This window comes from Cydia pomonella, chromosome 9 (assembly GCF_033807575.1).
Source record: "Cydia pomonella isolate Wapato2018A chromosome 9, ilCydPomo1, whole genome shotgun sequence".
Classification (NCBI taxonomy): domain Eukaryota; kingdom Metazoa; phylum Arthropoda; class Insecta; order Lepidoptera; family Tortricidae; genus Cydia; species Cydia pomonella.
The window spans coordinates 5,703,118-5,725,755 of record NC_084711.1 but is presented as its reverse complement, the minus strand read 5'-3'; the positions used below and the strand labels follow the sequence as shown (position 1 = coordinate 5,725,755).

Genomic DNA, 22,638 nt, shown 5'->3' with positions numbered 1-22,638 from the left:
TATTATAACCGATATAAGATGTGGGTGGAATATATCCCTTGGCCTGATCAAGAATATAATAAGACAAAATCTAGTATGACAGTTCATTACTTAGACAGGCGATGGGATAACCTTAACCCACATTTTTATTTCTGGTTTAAAGGAAGATCTCCGACGTTCATAAATACATTTTTTACAAGGCGTTCAATACGGTTGCAACAGCATATAAAGTACGTATTAAGACACGCTGGTTCTTCGGGGCCTGGTAAAGGGTTAAGTCGAAATTGGTGTGAGCCGAGATCAGTTTGGTGGTTCGAATATATAATGCATACCTCGCAGATGGCTCAGTAACTTAACCCGAGACGATGAATATGTGGCGACTATAAAAATGCTATAACATTAAAATAAACGTCAATTAAAAGTCTAACGCATTTCTTCATTGGAAAAGGAAGTCGCTTATGGGAACAGACGTCGCCAAAATGGCTTTTATGTTTATTTAAGATCGGTTCTCACCGGTCTCTTCTTGTTATCGGTTTCCATATTGACTTAGGGATTGAAGTAATAGATAAAAATGACATGATGCCAAAGGCTATTTACAATCGATAAGCATAATTAAATATTATGAAATTGATGAAAATAAAATATATTGTAATTCTGAAATTGTTTATTTTATAAACAAATAATTATTTTATAAACAATATCATAACATGACTTGAGAGAGATTTTAAATAACATTTTAATAGCACATTTTGCGTCTACTTACAAATTATCAGCTAATATCACAGACTTTTCTTAAAGACAACAATTATTATATCACCCATGAAGGTTTTGAATTCCTGACATTTATATTCTTAAAAATAATTCCTGGATTTTTTTAAACAGCGAGGTCATATTGACAAATATAGTTCAGACACGCTTAAAATAGGCGCAGTAACTACATTGAATTATGTACCTCCTCCTTACATGATCAAAAGTTTATAATAAATTTTCAAAAGTTATTGATTTTTTGCTGTAGAACTATGATAGATTATGTAACATTTACGAGTATGAGTGTGATCGGCTCAGTGATAAGCAACTTATAATAATGTTTCACAGAAAAATGAGAAACAAGTTATTTTACATTTTATAAATTATTATACCAGTTATATATGTTTGGAAATAAAAGCTATTAAACAAAGAGAAAACAAGATTATTCACAAAATGGATGTGCGGATTTCAGTGACATTTGTTTTATTTTTTATCAATTGCACTTTCACAAATCATAACATTTATGTAAAAGTTATGATTAATTTTAAACAAGATTATTGTATTGGGTTTTTTCTAATTAAAGCAAGTTAAATATATTAGTTATTATTAACAAAATATTATAATGATAAATAAAAAAAGAAATTTAGAAACGCTTCATCTCTAAAATCGATTTAAATGCCCTGATAATAAAATAAAATATTTTTAATAACATAAAAAAATCTTAATAATTACTTGGGATATGTTAAATTCAAGTCATACACAAAAAGAAAACAAAAATAAATTTAAAACTATTTCGGCAACCAGAGATAAATTAGATAAACTAGCTTTCCACTCAGGTGTAACACGTTGGCTATCTCGGACAGAACTTGAAATGCGGGAACAGGAAACAATGCAGAGACAGGAACCTGCAACAATGGAGGCCAAGTCGTAATTCGCTTTTATCTTCACGTTACAGGAAACGAGGTTTTCTTTAAAAAGTTAGCCCACAAAGATCATTCGGTAAGACAGATATTGTTATTTTAATGGCTGGCGTATTTGTTCACATTTATACAGTTACAGACTTAATAAATTATGTTACAAACGTTTGAAGACAAAAAAATATAAGCACAATGAAAGTTAGTAAGGTGAATACAGGAATGTAGCTAGCCTTAACATTAGGGCCTGTTCACACATTAATTAGAGTTTAGTGCTAGTTCATACATTTGCTCATTGCATTTGATCAATGTGTAAACAGGCCCCAATGTGAAGGCCAACCACGCTTCCGCAGCCACACATTTTATCCGTTTTGAGCTTGGATACTACCAAGTACTAAAATAATTAGTATATTTACTGTAGATAAGTAGTATATTTTTGGTGCAGACGATTTTGAAATTTACTCACCTAGTAGGATCATACAACGTGTCGAAGCCCGGCACGTTCACTACGTTCCACTCGTTCTTAGTTCTGCTGTAACCGAAGGACACTTGCTCCTTCAACTTCTCAGTGTCCAAGAGCTTCATTTGCTCCAAATGGGAGTGAAACTCGGGTATCACCGTCAGATTTATATGCATTATGTTTTCTGTGAACAAAGGGGAGGCGATTATGATCTATTTTTTATGCTTTAGAAACTGACAACATTTATATACAGTGTAAGTATTTAATGGTACTGCTAATTAAGTAATGCACGCTCGATGGTACTGTTTCTCGTAGACAATGCCTGAATCTCGCTATTCATATTTTTGTGGAGAAATCTACTCAAGACTACAATATTTACTTTCTAGTAAAATATATAAAAATTATATTAGTACGAAAGCAGTGCAATGATATCATTTTGGGATCTTAATATCTGGACAAATGCTATCTAAAAAAGACGTGCCAATGGAATGGAAACATAATTTGTTTCACAAATAATTTTTGTTCGGAAATGAAGGAACAAACAATATGGAAACTTTATCATGTCAGCCACAAATTAGGAACTAACTAATTAAAATTCTACGGAAGTCCCAAATTGCTCTGCGTCTACAAATTCTAGAAATGGCCACGGCAAGTTTCAAATTTTACACCAAATGTTTGTTAGTTTGAAAACGGGGTTGGAATTTAAATTTAATTTTGACTGTAGTTTATTTAGTGATGTGCATAAATAAACTCCGGGTACGGAAAAACACGGAAACAAGGCAACGCCTATTAATTGAAAATATGTCTTAATAGTACCTTACCTATAAGATATCCAAGGGATACGTCGTCAGGAAACCGAACGTTATCACAAAAACTGATGAACCGCCCACCACTGGAAAGAAAGTTACGTGTTAACATTTACCTTAAATAGCTGTGCGATATTTATACTACTTACACGAAAAAAAGATTTAACCCTGTAGTTTATTTAATAACCGAGTCATGAGAAACGAAGGTAAGTAGGTATGTCAAGAGAAATAATAACAAGTTTTGTACCACGTCTGGCGTCTAGCTATAGTTTAAACTCAGGGTCAATTAAAGTCCGACCAGAAATATATGATCATTGTCAAGAGGGCGCTGATGTTATTCTCATGTATAGGGTGATAGTTCAGTTTAGTATGAAAAAGTTCCAATATAATTCCGCTATATGGCACACGTATATTAGGCTTTAAAGATAAATAGTTTAGTTATAAATATAGTTTCAACATTTGTACTAATCTGTGCACAAGTTTGAATCAGGTCAATTGCAACATAATATAAAAATAATATACCTAAAATGACACATAAATTGCAAGCCAAGCCGTACTTGGTTACAGTAAATCATAAACACGTAGCTGTTATTGGATTGGAATGCAACTGGTGGTCAGAAACTTTAACAACCTTGGCACTATACCTACTTGCCGCAAAGCTAAGTCAGGTCATAATGCCATCTCTTTCACTCTTGGTTGATCTTAAGAAGGGTAAAGGAGATAGCATCATGATCTCAGTCGCCAGTTAGTTTTGCAGCAAGTATAATCCTGACATCGATTAATTATTTTCGGCAGCTTAGAATTTAATGCGTTATGATTAAAAACTGATATCATATTATTTTTTTGCTTTGTTGTGTCACAGCCAATGGCCGAAGTAAAAGCCCTTGTGCACGTTCAAGCGTACTACACGACAGAGATGAAAGTAATCGTGTAAAGTCCTTGCTACACGCTTGCTTGGCTTGAATGTCCGGCAGTAGTAGAACCACTTGGCTGTCCGAGAACACTAGAGTATCACAAAAGAGTATCGACTAACAAAAGGCCTTTATTTTATTAATCGGCCAATTTCAATAAACGATAACATAACACAATGGACAATGTGTAGGTATTAAGGGCGTAACAAGAATTAACACGAATTCATAATGCATGTACCGCTCGTGGCACACACAATGTTTTTCATCAGTTCATCACACTTGTGAGTACAATACAAAACTAAGTTTTAAGCGAAATAATTCTTAAATACAGTGACATTTCTAATATTCGTCTGCTATATTGTCATTTTTGACAGGTAAGGCATCGAAGGCACAGATCTATTTGGCATGCCACGGTTGAAAATTGAGTTTAAACGACTATTAAATTAATCAAATTAAATATTTCATTTATATCTACATGGTTCGTATGAAATAGTGACATAATAAAAAAATGTGCCCATAGCCAGAATTAAATTTAAAAAATGTATTACCGCCTGTGGGCTGTAGCAACACCGTTTACGAGCAAGTGTGATGAAAGACTATAAACGAAGACATGCTTTTATAATTATTTGATTACTGGCTACAGTAAGTAGTTATACAGAGTAATTAGATACTGTCCCTGAATTAATCAATAACAACTGTCCTTTTAGCAATCGTTGGCATGTTTATAATAGGTACATTATTAATACAGACAGAATGTGACCAAGGGTGTTAAAGTCATATAAACCTCAAACTGATTCTTGTGTAACAAAATAATATTTTGTATACCTACTCAGTGCAATTTACCTAAATCATGTTGCGAAATTTCACACATTTCACTTTAAAATTATAGACAAATTGTGGATGTCAATTTACATTGTATTTGCAAAATGTTTTGTACTCCTTTTTTAATGATGTTGCTTCTTGACTTAATTTGTTCAGTGTTGAATGATTCACGGTAAGTTTCACTAGATTTAAATCGAACTCGAAATATTGGGAGCTCAAAAACAATATAAAAGATAATCACGGTTCATATCTAAGCTTAGCTTGAAATAATTTATATTGTAATTTAATATTATGAAATAAATAAAGCTAAATCTATCCCGGTCGATTTAGGTCTAGTTAATTTGTTCATGGTATTTTTGCACAAAATTTTTCTTTACCTTGCTACCTATTTTATTTAATGGGGGATTGTCAAGATCTTCTAATACGATTAGAGTAATGGGCCTAAATTATAAGACTATAAAATTACTGCGTCACATTTTATGTATGCGTTAATGATCATGTAAACAAAGTAAGTAGTTATTCGACTCACCTCGCAAAAGGTAACATTTTCAAAGCCAAACTTCGGCTCAAGCATACTCCAGCACCGCCCGTGCCGAACCAAAACGAATATTTTAACTGAAACAAATATTTTTTGTTAGCTTTACGATCAATCAGTCATTTAGGTACAATATCATAAAAAAAACATTTGTTAATTCTCCAAGTACAATCCCTTATGCTCAAAAGTTGCAAGTATGTACAAGAATGCTACCTATAGACAAAGAGAATTTGAAATAGAGGAGGATTGTCAAAGAAAACTTTGTAGCCATCTAATAGATCAAAGGCCAAAGGTATGGCGGCATCGTTTCCAGCGATGGTGCCAAAACCTTTGGCCTATGCCCGGTAAGATGGCGCCACTTTTTGATATTTAACAAATTTAACACATATCAGTGAAATAATAAGGATCAAAGTCAAATGGCGTTCTAAAAGTTTTAATCATGTGTCGAAAGATGGCAGTAAATTTACTTTGGCTATAAAATAACACTTGCACCGTCTGGGCTATCAAAATCGCTGCCAACTTCTTGGTCTGACTCTACCTACTTATTAAATCTGCGAATTTCTTAAATTTGGTTACAATAGAAATAACAGTATAATAATTAAAAACAGTACGTTTTTACTTTTTTTACCTTCGTCTTTTTGCTCTTCTTGGACTTCTGGTAGATCCGCACTGGCTTGTAGACCGAGGTCCGGCCGAGGTACCAGTCCTCTTTGTAATCGTACCTTTGGAGGACTTCGACTAGACGTGGTACGTTTACGTAGTTGTCGTCGTCAAAGTGGCAAAACCATCTGCAACAAAATTATTTAATAACGCAAAGCCATAAATGGAAGTTATTTTGTACAAAGTTAACCAGTTTCCATTGTTATACCAAGTATTGTTTGGTTTTGTATAGGTAATGGTATTTGTTTTATGTAAAAATGTAACATCCTTGTATATACGCCATATTTGATTGTTGTACAAAAATACGAATAAGGATTGTATATTACAATACACTATATACTCTTTGTTGCTCAATAAAAGAAAACAACACGGAAAGAGACAGCAACACAAGTAGAAGTAAACAACAGGCAGTCTTATCGTTAAAAAGCGTTCTCTTCCAGACAACCTTTCTTTTGGCAGCGGAAATTATGGAATCCAAGTGGGATTTTGTGTATGATAATTGCAATGAATCAAATCCAATCTTGGAAAAAAAGATCAGTCAGCTTTTTTGATTCTGTATTACGGCGCCCATACCAATTTACTAGGTAACACTAAAAATAACATCAGGTCTCATAAGAATTCAATGCCATTAAAACATCAAGTATTTAATTGTGATTACGAATAAAAGGCTATGGGGATATGGGATACAATTCTGATAACCTTGAATGGTGACTTTAGGTTCTATAGTTTAGAATGTCATAAGTGACGTAAGCTTGCGATTGAAATAAGCGTTTTTGTGTAAGCGTGGCGGAATTGCGTCCAGCGTGTGTAATTAGTGCGGTATAATTTAGTGGCATTACGCCGACGCAAATAACAGGAGCTGCGCTGGCGCAGCCCGCAGTACTCAGATTAACAGTAAGGCATTAGTTATAATTAAAAACAACATCCAAACCATTTGACTTTTTGTAAAAACGATCGCTTGACATGAAATAAAATATTATTAAGATGTCTAGTCTGTGCACAAGAGAAACAATACATTCTATAACTATTTACTATTCTCTTTCCGCACATACTCTACCTAATAGGTATGAGTATAAAAGTTCATCGTTTTAACAAACATAAATTTTACGTTTTACATATAGCTATGCCTTATTCATTTGTGCTTGTTCTGAGCCATATAAAGTTATATATTTTAATGAATAATATTTATGTACTTTATTAATTTTATATATACCGGCACAGAACGAAGTCAAACTTCGAAATAATAATATGTTAAAACTGTTAAATTCTGTGCACTGTTACCACGCGAGACCACTTGATTGCAAGGCGTACGACAAACTGCTTTGCCGCTATCTTTATAATCACGATCAGGTTTCTTGTACATTGGTTACTTTGTTAATACCCAATCTTTCTAAATTACAGCATGGTAAAGGAAACTTCACTCGTCACTAATAGGGTTGATATTCCAAAATAAGGAAAAATAGAGACACGAGGTTGGAAAAATAAACTGTTTCGATCGAACTGGTTGCAGTGGTTAACCGATGAAGCATAAATGGCGAGACAGATGTTTAATGAAAGGAGACACATTATTTAAGATCATAAATTTTGTTACGTATGTACTGTCAAATTAAAATGAGAAGTGAAATTTGTGTGTACTAAAACGTACACAATATTTCGTTCACCCAATTGATCCAGCAAATGTTATTTTTACCACACCAACTGGTAAAGGTCCTATTGATTGTTCAAAAACTAATGAGAAAGTTGCATTTTAACCACATGTGGTAATCAAATGGAAATTTTGAGTTGTTTCCTTATGTTAGTTAGCATACAATTGACTTTTAAATAATGATTGAGAATGATAATTTTTATGATATATTCATTTGGATTTGATTGGTTTGATTTTTTTGGTATTTCATCTTAGTATTTTCTTCGCGGTGTGGTGAACATTTTTGTGTTTCACTCGAAGGCAATACCTGTCGTTGTTTAATTTTAGAATATTTCGCTTGCTTGGCACGAGCGGTTAAACAATAACTTGCCCCCTTGTAAAACAAATAACTATTTTGGGTTGTATACTTATCGACCGATTTTGAAAATGGAAGATGTTCTCAATATGAGAACGAATTAAGATATTGCTAAAGGATTATGAACATAATATTTGTTTATTTTAAAGTCAAAAGAAACTTGTAGGTACGTTTAGCTTGGAATAATACTTACAAGTCTTGCCTACGTAGTATTCCTGTACTCTATGCATGAATATTGAATCGAAGCGAAATTCCAGTTAAAGTCAAAGCGGAGACCATAAATGCCGGGGGAGATTAGGTGTCGGACAAGCGATCTTACGGCCAGGCAATCGTAGGCGCGTTTAAGAGGTCGAACACGGAGCTAAAAGGCGAGGAACAGAATTAATTGATTGACAGGTTGTGAAATACTATACGAGCAATAACTAAGGTTAGAACAATGAGTTATTATGAACAGTTTGAAAGATATAATTATGATTCCGGCGCCACGAGTCTGATTCGAACTTTAAAGTATGTCAAATATTAGGCCTAGATACGATATGGATCGGATATGTCAGTGTCAAAAGTGACGTTGTTGTTTGAAGAAACCTAATAATTGATGTATCCTAAAGTTCGAATCAGGCCGTAAGGTAATAATTATAATAGGACGTTTTTATATACGCCTGTCAAGTCTGAGCCCTGATAATCGTGTCCTTATCCGTCATTTTGATTTTTGTGTTTGTTAGAAAGGAACAAAATTTAACAGAAGTTTGCTATATTTTATAATTATTAATGAGTTAGGCAGAGAGGGTTAGAGTTAAGTAAATTATTAGTAGGCTTCTCTGTAAATTATCAAAATTATCATTTCGAATAAATTAGTTAGTCGCAAAGATATTCTTCAACAAATTTTAATTAGGTACTTATCCTAATATGAACGTAAAAAACGTACTGGAATAGTAAAAAGCTCTATTAGTGCAGAAACGTATCATTTTCTGCACACTCCTTAGAACAACAACGACCCACGTAGAGCATGATTGCACTAATGAAAAATATATTCAATGACAAAACTCAACAAAAGAGATCTTCAAGTAAAACGTCTTCAAGTAAACCTGTACAACCATCTAGATATTCCAGATATATTTAGCTCGCTGTTCAGGGCCCATAATCCTATTACACCAGCCACCTGGGTCCAATAAAAGATCGTTGCGCCAACTAGTGGCCGTGCTTAAGAAGAACGTGGATACCGCTTTTATATATAAACGTAGTCCTCATTTTCCTCTCTGAACTGATATGGAAAATATTTTTGCACAATCAATTCATTGAACATAGCTTTTCCCCTCCGTTCAACTTTTTCTGATTTTAATTATTATTAGAGTTAGGAGCGGAAAATAAAACGAAATATTTTTCTAAGTTCTTAACTCTCTTATAGTAATTAATAAATCGTAAGGAAAATCTAGCGAAGGGGCATCTATAGTTAATAAACACATTTTCATTGCTACGGTTAATCAACACTAAAAAAAATTTTTCTATCCAGAGAGGAAAATGGGGACTACGTTTGTATGGAGAAGCGATCGTCCTCTTTCTTCTTAAATCCTGCCGCGGTCCGCACGAGAGCAAAGAGCACCGGGATTTCTTAAAATTTTCTGAGATGCCATTATGGGTTTACTGAGGTTTATGAGGTCTTACATTTGATCGTTAGGGTTGCACGGTAGCTTTTGATGGCTTACCCAATTTTATACGTTTGGTTTGGGGACATTACACACTTAGGGCCACTTACGCTATCCCACTAAAGCAGTGTCAAATTGTACAGATAACCATGGTAACTCCAGGTTTAACCGGGTTAGTAAAATGGTGCAAGTGACGTTTAGAGCCAGTTGCACTAACAACATTTAGCGGACTGCTAAACGGAAATCAGCAGTGAACTATGAAACTCACTGTGTAATAAATAGGAATCGGAGTTTTTATCGCACTGTTAAGACGTTAGCACGCTTTGGAGTCGACATTAAGAAAATAGTTCAACTGATATTAATACTCTTACTCATTCATTTATTTAATTGGAGATTTTAATTTTATAATCAAGAAACCTTGACGAGTGGTTTGAGGACATAAATATCAAAAATTAAAATAATGGCCATTTTTTGTATTGATTATATTACGAAATTACAGAAAAAAACAATATGAATATTAAAGAAGAAATAAAAATAGTATATAAATGAAATGCAAAAAATGGCCATTATTCTTGTTTGTAATATTTATATACTCAAAGACAAAATTAAAGCATCATTTATAAGCTATCGTCATGAATGACTATGATAATGAATATGAGTTGAATTTTATTGCTAATGTCGACTCGGTAGCTCGCTGACGTCTGACCGCGTGATACAAATCCGATGCCTAACAATAAAATTTAGTGTATGTTTTAACAATGACAGGCGTCTATTAGAGCCACTTGCATTAATCACTAACCTCGAGGCTGACTGGTTAAACATGTAGTTTCTATGGTAACCAGTACAATTTGACACTGGGTTCACGGTTTGACCGGTTAACCCCGGGTTAGTGGGATGGTGCAAGTGGCCCTTACAAGATAAAACAGTTTTGAAAGTTATCTATGCCGCTTATCTAAAAGTGACTTTAATTCTAACCCCCAAATCAAAAACTGGGTTGTTAAACGAATTTTTGCTCCCAACCCAAACCATTGAAACGATTTTAGGGTGGTTTTTATAAAATTACACTTCTGTTTGTTGAAATGGTGGTCGCTATATTTGGTGAAAAATGTGTCATAGGTATTTACCTATTAAAAAAAAATATTTCAAATAATTCTGCCCTAATACTACGCCTAATACTTTGTACGCGTGACAATTTGCGAGAGTGACAATTTTCATTTCGGTCAAGAGACAATACATTCGTAAGTATGAATCTTCTGCAGTAAAGAAATAAAATACTGTCATACCGTGTGAGAAAAAAAATACACTAGTTGCCAATGTAGTAAAAAAAAAAAAACAAAACGCCAACATATCTAAATTGAAATCTATTTAACTGTTGAGTGCATCGCTATAATATGAACTAAAAACCCAGTTTGTGACTTTTGTGAAAAAAGAAACCCAATAAAAACACCAGTCGCCGTTGTGTCAACGCGTGAAAATTATTATGTGCCCAAAATAATATTGGACTTGCTCTCCAAAAACCATTAATATTTGTTGTGTGTTTGAACACTGAGGTTCGAGATGAGACCGCGGATTAATATTTGAACCAGCATAAGCAAAAAGCTGCCTTAAATGGTGGTCCCTAAACAAATTTTGGAGACACCGATGGTGTAATAAGATGTCCATTAAGATCCTTTGATATTTTAGTCGACTCGGCAGATGTTTGACGATGTTTAAAATGCGTGAGTGATTTAAATATTCTTGATTATACGATGGATGATGAAAATATTACGCACGAATATTTTTTCGTGATTTTTGTTACATACAAAGGCATTATTTATTTATTTATTTAAACTTTATTGCACAATACATGAAGAGTAGGTACAAATGGCGGACTTAATGCCAGAAGGCATTCTCTACCAGTCAACCATGACTGCATTCTAAAATGGATCTTGTTATCATTTACGTTAAATGTATTTTAGACTTCAAAATTAGAGAGCTTCAAAAAAGATTTTGGTTTAATAAGAATTTAAATTAAAAACATAAATCTTAACTTTAAGTTCATATTTTTATTCTGATATACTCTTAAAGAACATAGACATAAGAATTACGGAGACGCAAGACTCATCAAACGATCATTATACCTCTCAAACAAAACGGAAACCCAATATTTACCCGCACAGCTTCTAAAAACAGAAGTTAAGAGCGTCTTGTTTTTAATAAAAACAAAAACGATCTCCATGGGTATGTGTACGCAGTGCAAACCACCATGATATTTAACCTAGGCCAAGTTTGTTGGGATAACGAGAAATTATTTCTAAAGTAGGTAATGGGAATCATATTAACTTTATTATGAAATTCAATTTGTTTGCGAATGGGATCGGTGGGGTATGTAATATGCTCCAACGGGGTTTTGTTTGTTGCGTTTAATTTTATACCAGCCATGTCTTCAGAGTAATAAAGGCTAACCTAGGCTGTAAGATCTATTGACGCAATGACGTTATTTAAAAAAAAAACCCAGCTAAGTGCGAGTCGTGTCGTGCGACCACGCATAATGGTTTTCAATGGAGGATGGAGGGTAATTTAGAATATTTTTTAGTTATTGTTTATTAAATACAGCAACTATCTTCTACGTCTAATACAACAACTAGGTATCTTTACAGGTAAACCCTAATACAATAGTGCCTTAAATTAAATAATCCGTAAAAGCCGTACAAGCAAAAGTGAAAAATACATACATTCGCGGGTCACTTAAGTTGTGTTGATAAAAATATAAGTTTTTTGATAAAAACTCATTACTGGCTTAACCGATCATGTTTAAAACAGTTTTTGTTTTGTAGAAAGGCTTTTAAAATTTATTTTCTGAATTATTTTTATATTTTTTGTACGCCCAGGTCAAAAGTGTAAAATTTTGGACTCCTGGAGCGATTATTTACAAAAGTATTCATTAAATAAATAAAAATACTCTTTACAACCTTAATATTATTTAAACGCTTATCGAATGTGTACTGCACGTAGATCTTTACTCATATTTTATCAGCTCCTACTTAGTTACATGTATCATGTATGCTATGTAGAGGCTTACAACAAAAACATTTGGAACGTAGCTCAAATATCGTTACAAACGTTTAAAAAATACATTTTAAGTTTGGTCCTTATTCACTCAGCCGTCCCTATACACCCCGGTTGACGTTATCTTTAAAATTACCTTTAACCGTTGGTTCAAATCTCGTTGTTTCTCATTAGAACAATAAAAAAATCATGAAGTATAACAGTGTGCTTTTCTCATTAATCCCACGACAGGCCCCGCCTTTTTTAAATAACCCTCAATTTCCGTTTGATCCAGATTGACGTACACGCAACTTTATTTATAAGCTTGTAAAACTAATTGCAGGCATTGGTATAATTATACAGATTAATAGTGTTATGTGAGATTCCACTTTGATTGCATTATAATTGGTCGGTTGTATTGGATGAGTGATGTCCGTATTGGTGTCTGGTTTCATCGGCCGTGAGTCGTGACGTCAGTTTCGTGAAATAATTTACTAAATTGTAGATTAGGTATACAAATAAAAGTAAACAAACAGTTTGTATATTTTCGCGTTGTTATAACATTTATTGGTAAACTAATCAAATACAAAACCGCCTGGATCTGTCACTAAACGGCCTGATTAACCTTCATATTTGATCATGTAATGTTTTCATCTACATCTACCCTCAACTGGCTTAAGGAGAGATTTTGTTTACTTTTATTTAAAAACCTAAAGCTACAGAGTTATAGGCATGTCAATTCTCGAGGTTAAAGTTCCGGGATATCATATGACATGTTGGTTATTTTAAATTATCTATGGTTTCTATAGTTTCGATTCGGCAAAAAAATATCTCTTCATTAGAACCACATTTGTGATATATTCTTATTGAGTGATTGAGTCTTTGCATATTGTCTGTTGGAAAAGCGCACGCTGTGGAATATTATGTAAACTTCCTAACGTCCTGTCAAATAATGAAAGTGTCTCAAAGCAGATTTTTTGTAGGATTTAATGACTTACTTTTTGTTACTTTCTAAGTAGCGGTCGTATTCTACCGCCATTTTGCAGCAAAGTGCATTTCTGGAGTGAGATGCAGAGCATTTCGTGTTCACCATGTGGCCGTCTGTCAACAAAATTATTAGCGTTAGTATTTGATATTAAGATGTTTAGAGATGTTTTTTGATGAATACTGAATATTTAAAAGTAGTCAATATTATTAAATTAACAAATCATCATTTTATTTTTTATTTATTTTATCATCATCAATATTTAAGAGCTATGCTCTTGTCGGTGGAAAAAAATGTTGAGTAAGTAAATACGTATTCTTAATAAGAAATGTGAATGTCAATCAACACTAACAGGCCAATTCGAATTTCAGTTATTATATCTCATTCCAACATGATACTAATCTGATGATCTGATATTGAGCTGTTAGTGTTAAAGTGACGGTTTAGGATTCAAGTTTTAGTTATTAGATCTCATTCCAATATGATACTGATCTGTCAATCTCAAAAGTGACGTTTTTGGTTGAAGGTTGACATAATGCGCAATTCAGATGGTCCTCTAAAGGAGATTGGAACCATCTCATATTTGGAATGATGTCAGATCCATGTTAGATCAGTATTACATTATATTGTTGGAATTGGCCTGTAACTTATAAATGATTGAGAGATAACAACTTACTTGTTTGGTTTTGATGAGCTTGGTTTTCTCCGTCGGTGAAAAACCATGTCTGAAACAACAATGACACGCAGTTTAATAACATGTAAGTATTTAGGAATCACAATTCAAAACGTACACGAACGTTCGAACACGAAGTCTGACTAAGTTTTCCAAAGTCCAAGCTTGCCCCCTAGGCCACATAATATAAGTATACCTACTTGTTTAAACCTAGGGTCTACCGCCAACATTACGTAGCGCACCCTCTCGCTTCTTTATGCACTGTACCGTACCGTACCCAGGGTTTTCGTGTTCGAATATGTGTTTAACTAACGGTCAATGTGCATATAGACGTTTTTAGTGAAATAAACTGTGTAAAAGATAAATTTGTTAAGTACAAATAACGAATATTGTCTTCAACTTAAATTGTATGCATCATTGCCTAGTAACTAAAGCGTATCATTAGGATTTAATACATAAAACTTTCACGCTTTGAACTAATTAACTTAACAACGTATTTATACATGCCTATGTAAATTTCTATGGTATTTAACCACGAATAATGTACATTTATGCTTGCGTTTTAGCTTTAATAGCTTGGAGAAAAATAAATCAAGCAATTATATTAAGGTAATATTTACATATAAATGCATTTCTAAATTGACATGGATTGGCGAATCTAAATTCAGAAAACAGTTTAGGCCACAAGGATCACCCGCTGTTTAGTCAACTATAGATCGTGCCATTCACGAAGACGCGTGCGTGTCACATGACTCGTAATGTTATGTTGTTAAAGGTTAGATTTGACAATTCTACGCGTCATCGTGGATGACACGAACTATAAAGGGCAATTGTACCAGAAAAACTGCGGTAAATACAAGTAGATTAACCTTCCTTTTCTTATTCAGTCATCAAAATTACGAAAAAATAAGTCATTATAATATAACATCATAATTCCAGAAACTTAAAGCTCCTAATGTTCAAAAGATGACCATATCTTATACTGTTCAATATATGAGCTAAATACTGTTCACATAATTTACCGGGGAGCGTATTTAGAGAAACCAAATATAATATGAATATAACTGAAGCGTGTCGATCTATAAGGCTGTTATATGTGTGCGAACGAGCCCCTTTGATAATGTTCTCAAATTTGTATCAAAGAAATCATAGTTACCTGAATACTACCTCAAGTCTAAGCTACAAATAATATCGCCACATTAGCATTTGGGTCGGAAGAGGTATCCACTATCTTGTTGCCCGCTGACAGAGCACGGTTTGCACCTTCTCTCCTTCAATTATAACGTTGATCTAAATATTTACTATGTACACTTGAAACCTTAACATGTAAATAAATATTATAGGACTTTATTACGCAAATTGACTAAGTCCCACAGTAAGCTCAATAAGACTTGTGTTGTGGGTCCTTGGACAACGATATACTGGGTGTTTCCTATAACTGACCAACATTTGTTAAGCAACTTTTAAAAATAACTTATGTTTTTATTGTTATTACACTTTAAAGTTTATTCTAAGAAGCAATGTATTGCAAATTTTGTTGTGTTTAAGGCGGGATAAGCAAGACACTGATGACACCGTACATTGAAAATAATATTTGATTTCTATAGATATTGATAGTAAAAAGTTATATCGTTTGAGGAGTACAATATATGAAGAATACAATACTGTTTAATTATTTACTCCTGTTACAGGGAACACCCGGTATATAATATATACATATATTGACAAATACTTAAATACATAGAAAACACCCATGACTCAGGAACCATAGCTTCATAGGGCACGCACTAGGCCAGACAAGTCGTCAAACACACACAGGCAATTGCTTTAAAAATCAATGATTATATGATTTATCCAGACCCGAATAGGCAGAACGGATGAAGGTTTTAATCCATAAGTTCTATTGTTTGTCCTTACTCGCGTATTCGAATTTTAGTTATTCGATCTGTTTCCGATATAAGCGCTGGTGGCTTAGCGGTAAGAGCGTGCGACTTGCAATCCGGAGATCGCGGGTTCAAACCCCGGCTAATACTAATGAGTTTTTGACACGTGTGTACGAAATATCATTTGATATTTACCAGTCGCTTTTCGGTAAAGGAATACATCGTGAGGAAAACGAACTAATCCCAACAAGGTCTAGTTTACCCTCTGCGTTGGAAGGTCAGATGGCAGTCACTTTCGTAAAAACTAGTGCCTACGCCAAATCTTGGGATTAGTTGCCAAACTGACCCCAGGCTCCCATGATCCGTGGCAATATGCCGGGACAACGCGAGGACGATGATGATTACCTCCGATATGTTACTGACCTGTCAGTGTCAAAAGTGACATTTCTTCAACCAAAAAACGTCAGTTTTTGACACTGATAGATCATATCGGGAACATATCAAATAACTAAAATTAGAATACGCCTGTTAGTCTAATATTTTTATTTCAAAAATATTCATGGCTTGAAAATATAATTCGCAGAGGAGATAAAAATACAAGTTATGCAAAATGTAAGCGGATTGTGGCTTAAACTGGTGATTTATTGTGACACTGATAAGATTCACACATGTGGCAGTCGTTTACGGAAATATGACTTTAGATGGATGTGCACAGCAAAAAAAATGTCGTTCGTTTTTATTCATAATAATAAATATAATATGACATTATTACACAAATTGACCAAGTCCCACAGTAAGCTCAATAAGGCTTGTGTTGAGGGTACTTAGACAATGATATACAGGGGTCGGACAAAAAGTGCGCATGACGTCAAACCACTTATAGGATGATTTCAAATAGTATTTTTGATTTTCATAAACAATTATCACTTATCATTTATCAACCTCCTTATTAAACGATATCGCCACTTGAAATGAGTATGTACGTTTTTGACTGACACATTGTCAATCAGATGAACAATAAATTGACTTCGTTATTGTTTAGCTATTGTATCTTCACGATTATATTTAGCTAAAATTTATATTTACTAATGTATAAGAAAACGCTCTAAAATGTCATCTTTACTCGAATATTGTGGCAATTTTCCGTTTTTAGAGGTACGTGACAAACACGTATACTGCTCTTGCTGTAATCAAGATGTACCAACGAAGGTAAGCAATATTAAAAGACATTTGGAGACAGCCAAACATGTCGGAAACGTAGAAAAAAAGGGCAAAGTGAATTTAATATGAACCTTACAAATTTTATGATAGCAGCAAATATACCCTGGGTGCAACTACAAAATGAAAACTTCCGTAATTTCATAAAAAAATGCATAAATGTATTATTAATTCCATGGATTTATTTACGATTATTTTGTTACTTCATTAATACTAATTTGTTACTACATGTCACACGGAAGTTTAAATACAAACTCAAACATCATCCTGTGTGCAAGATTACGTCATTTTTACGTCATCCGCACTTTTTGTCCGACCCCTGATGATATATATAATATATAAATATTTAAAAATACTTAAATACATAGAAAACACCCATGACTCAGGAACAAATATCCATGCTCATCACACGAATACATGCCCTTACCAGGATTTGAACCCGGGACCATCAGCTTCGTAGGCGGGGTCACTACCCACTAGGCCAAACCGGTCGTCAACTACTCTTTGTTTTGTTTTGGAGGGATATTTTAAAGACTACAATATTTATTTGTTTTATATAGGGCAAAGTGATCGTTTAGGCTTTGTGCTAATGTTGATACTCGAGCAAGCGAAATATACAAAATTAAACCATGAGCGTAGCGAGTACCGTTGCGATGGTTAATCAAACTTTGCTACCGAGTGAAAAACATTTTTTTTTGCCACACCAACGCGACGAAACTAAGCACTGTAACACATTACAAATCAAATCCAAATTAACGCTATTAAATATGTAAGAATAATTGAAAAGTCAATTCTACTAAAATTTGCATCAACATACTTTGCCACTTTGGTGGATAAAATGCAATCATATATAATATCGCGTCAGCTGTGAACTTTGACAGTGATTTGTGTGTATGATAATAGTATAGATTTATGATAAAATTAATTGCAGTCATAATAACGTGTCTATTATCGATGTAACAGCATAAATCATGACATCTAATGTAATATTTTATTTTTACACTTTGACGTCGGAAAAATATAATAACATAATGGCGACTCCGAGGATTCTAGAACCACGGCGAGCATCCAACAGTCCCAAGCCTAGTTCTTGGTAATGTTGATTTGTGACGTAGAAAACGTTATGTAGTATTTCACCCACTTTTACAGTAGAAAGGTCATATTTTTGTTATTATTGTATTATGTATTTTTGTGTGTAAGTATTATAGGCAGACTAGAAAAATATAACCCCGGTTTTAACTAGGAAAAACGCATTTTCATTTGATTTCATTTATTTCATAATAATAAATTACAGTATAGATTATGCTATGTCAATCTACTGGATTTTTTTTATGTCTATTTGTCTCAAATAAAATGAGAAAAATGAAAATCATTCACAATTTACTCAATATAGTTTAATGTTTCATTATCAGTGACACTTTTAACTCAAAAATACTTTTTCCTCGAGAAGACGAAACAATCGCAATGACTTTAGAAGACTTTGTCGTTTCAATTGCTTTGAGAATAACTAATTAATTTTTAATGAGTTTTTACTTGAGATCTTTAAAGGAGAGTTTCTTTGAACTATTAATTTTGTTAGCTAATTACGCTAAGTACTGTTAACGTTTAGTTTAATTTTCTAAATGAGGACTTTTTGCTGATATTTAAGAATAGAAAGCAATGAAAAAAAAAACATTTTTTGTCATGATCTAAAAATAAAAAGATTACGTTACTGATTTCTTAAATTTGTAACATGGTCAAACAAAATATCGCATCTAAAACATACATTTAAAAAAATCTCTTATTTTTCTACTTGCACCATTTTATTACTTTCTCTATTTAGCCCTATGGTTGAATGGTCGAGAATGCCTTTAGGCATAAAATCCGCCATTTGTATACTTTTTTTGTATTTTTTGCAATCACAAAGCACTGCCAGTAGTCAACATTACACTCATACCAATTTATTGTTACTATTAATCAATGTTTAAAAACTTGTGCAAAGTATAAATGGCTGTCACTAGAAAATAGGTGTTTCTTCCTTAGCAATAAGTCCTTATTAACTATCAAGAGTGTAAACTTGTTAACGAAATACCCCTCTTAGTAACATGACACGAGATAAGCATCAGTTCTCAGAACTTGGTAAGGTGCGTGCTACAATTTCAAAATAACGCAGATAACCTAAAGAAACACGATAGCCGGAAACATTTCGACGTCCGTCGGCAAACAGCTAAGCGCTGTTGTCATTACCTGGGTGGGTGTGGGTTTTATGCTTATACTTGGGCATTGCTGAGGAGACTCGATACTTACCAAGTATTGAGTCTACTCATCCAACTACAGGTTAAACGTATGCATTAAATGTTGTTCCTTACGTGTTTATAGGTTATGCTAACATTTTAGAAATGAAAACTTAATTTAAGTACACAGATAATATTAAATCATGGATAATTTTAAGGAATGGGAATACGTTTATATAATAATAAATCCGGTAGTGGTGAAACTATTATTTACCTATAACTTTTCGCTTAGACGAAATTAGGATTCTTTAGGTATCCACCAAATACAAGTTAAAGAAAATAATTGGCTTAGTACCTAATGGTAAACAATAAAAAATGAATCAATACTGCCGGTTTATACATATAATATTATTTTATATAAATTACGTATGTAATCTTACTGAATATTTTTACTTTTACAATTGATAAATTAACCATGAGAATATTCAATTATTGGGGCTTTAAACAATAAGAACTTGATTGAAAGCAATCCGACAATGGTACAGTAAGCAACATAACATAATGTAAAACGGTTTCTAAACAAGACCACGATTCGAAATGCGATCGGCCACGAGCTTTCGATACAAAAGGGCTAATGCAACATCACAATCGGGTCACGTGGCCGGCGCGCGCCTTGGCCACGCGCGGGCGCAGCGCCCGCACTATATATAATGCTGGTCCTTCGAGCCGGATTAACGGTCGATTATGCACGTTCCATGCAGGAAATCCAAGTTGAACGAGGGCACGACTGAATCTGGACCGTTCTCTATTGTTTGTTATATCCACGATCATTTTAGAGGTAATATTTCGCTTCGGGAATTCCCAAATTACACGCTATACTCGGCCTGAGTGATAAATAGAATCACCAAAAATGTTTGCATAATAATGTTGTGCGAGTCCTGTCCCGTATGCTCATGGAATAATAATGTGTTGGAAATGCAAACGAGTTTATTATAAGATCTGGTGCTTTTTAGCTTGTTTAAGATTCATTGCGTATCCATGCTGAGAGAAGAAGATTAAGTCGTTGTTTTATAAGCTATTCCGAAGGTAATGGCAATATTGACCTGGTAAAGACACTGCCTGCTGCGATCTTTCTAGTGCATTTATCACTATAGTATTGAAAATTAACTCGGCGGGTTGTCTTTTTATTGCCGTATGTTACCTACTAGGTATTAACTGAACGAACGTGCTCATCAATATTGGTATAGTTTGGATAGTTTTGCCAAAAGCTATCCCTAACTGCAAATATGTATTACTTACTAATTATATAATTCATAAATTATTACGTTTTAACATAATTTTCTACTGAGTGAAATGAATTCATACTCATTCTAAGAGTTTTTAAAACTCAGTTAAGAAAAAATATACTTTTGTTTTTTCTAAGATTCATCAGGGCGCTGTTGTTACGGTTCCATATATATTTGAAGTAGGTAGGTAATAAAACGAATTAATTATTTTTCAAAAATATTTTATAAAACCTACTCTTATGACTTGTATTACTCGTAAGTGAATACATAAATACAAATATTGTCGCGCTTTATATACCTACTGTAACAACCATACCAGACTTGTAAATGCAAAAATCCCAAACTACTCAAGTGTTGTCTGAAAGACAGATTTTCAATGAAAAACTGCCTCTTATAAATTTAATTTACCTTTGTTTTTCACTTTTAAACAAACAACTTTACTAACCAATTAAGAAAATGTGAATAGTAGTTGTACTGTGTTGTTGATAATAGCCAGTGCAAAAAATAATCTTTGCTGCGCTCAGTAGGTAGAAACCATTGACATATATATCTAAGGTGTCACGCACACCAATTCGAGCCAATCGTGCAGTCTAACACTGCAACGCGATTGGTTGATGAGTTCGCATAACGCGCTCGATTGGTCGCAACTAGTTCCGTTAGACTGCACGATTGGCTCGAATTCGTGAGTGACACCACTGAACTAGCACCATTGTCAGTGCCCGTAAGGCCCGTCCTTATATATGTCAATGGTAGAAACAAATTCTTCGAGTGCGACTTCGGAACAGTCATTAAGATGCTGGCGGATGATAGCTCTTGTAAAAATAAATATTGTTGACCACTAACAAGGTACGAGTTGGTACCTACTCACTTTATCTTATTTGAATAATCTCGTTGGTTAACTTGTTCTGACATCTTTATAAATCCTTTGCCGGGACACCTGACAGTTGTCTTAAACAAACAAGTTTGTCATTTGGCTCGACGTCTACCTTAAAAACTTAAATATGTAATTAAGCGGGAGAACACAACATTTTTACCTGGTTTTTTGCCAATTGAAACCATGTCTTCAATATTATAGGCAGCCTTGTGTTTTCATAATGTTTTGTAGTTTTAACACTTATAAACAAATCATCCAATGTTATGTTTTTTGACGTATCACTGTCATTAACACTAGATTTAGTCACTGGGACTATAGTCAGTTCCTGCACTTGCACTCGAGGTTCTTGAAAGTTAGAGACACCGCCCTGATACACCAAAAGGGTGCAATACAAGAAAGCGATTATCGCGGCAACTTTAATCAGCTTTCGGCTCGCCATGCCCGAGCCGAATGGCGCCAAAGCGCGCATGAGCTTCAAAAAGCTTCACCGCCTCGTCACTCATCTGTTGAACTTTATTTACCGAAATGTTATTGATAAACAGTACGCAAGGAAAAAGCTGTGGTGCTGAGTCAAAGAACGGTTACAAACTAATAAAAATGTAGCACAGGGCTTCGAACATGCCCGCGCCTCCGCGCAGCCGCCCCACCACGTGGTGCGAGCGAGAGATCGGATGTGCGGCGCCACTCGGGGCTGAACTACCTGCGCGCGCGCCGGCTGGCCTCCAATTCCCATCTCTTTCCGTACACTCCCCTCTAGAAAACCAGTATCAGTGTGACCTCGAGATCCACAACCCCTGAGGGTAGTGAGTAATCATGCTATCCTGGTTCGATTGAGGCATGTGTTAGCAGCACGTGATGGGATTAACAACCCTTGCACCGCCGGCAGCTACTCCCGTGTCAATGGCTGGAGTAATTGACGCCTACAGTATCGACAGCTTTTGAACCTTGCTCGTACTCTTGTATTGGCGGTATAAATAAACAACCAACAATAACCTTTTGTTA

The 22,638-nt window shown here is 34.3% G+C and overlaps 1 protein-coding gene across 1 annotated transcript; it reads right to left on the bottom strand.

Annotated features, from left to right (window-relative positions):
* Positions 1 to 623: 623 nt before the first annotated feature.
* LOC133521203 (fringe glycosyltransferase) lies at positions 624 to 22,362 on the bottom strand. Its single transcript, XM_061856039.1, has 8 exons — positions 21,797 to 22,362; positions 14,166 to 14,214; positions 13,503 to 13,605; positions 5,803 to 5,962; positions 5,169 to 5,254; positions 2,922 to 2,992; positions 2,107 to 2,284; positions 624 to 1,631 (listed from the first exon to the last, which is right to left on the bottom strand). The coding sequence occupies exons 1-8, from the start codon at positions 22,103 to 22,105 to the stop codon at positions 1,577 to 1,579; spliced, it is 1,011 nt and encodes a 336-aa protein (XP_061712023.1). The 5' UTR covers positions 22,106 to 22,362; the 3' UTR covers positions 624 to 1,576.
* Between the last annotated feature and the right edge of the window lie 276 nt (positions 22,363 to 22,638).

Excerpts from the sequence above, each read along its gene's own strand:
- LOC133521203 (XM_061856039.1), bottom strand. The coding sequence starts at position 22,105 with ATGCGCGCTTTGGCGCCATTCGGCTCGGGCATGGCGAGCCGAAAGCTG. Across the intron at positions 2,993-5,168 it reads AAAATGTTACCTTTTGCGAG|TGGTGGGCGGTTCATCAGTT; the intron begins GTGAGTCGAATA and ends CTTTCTTTCCAG. Across the intron at positions 2,285-2,921 it reads ATCCCTTGGATATCTTATAG|AAAACATAATGCATATAAAT; the intron begins GTAAGGTACTAT and ends CTTTGTTCACAG.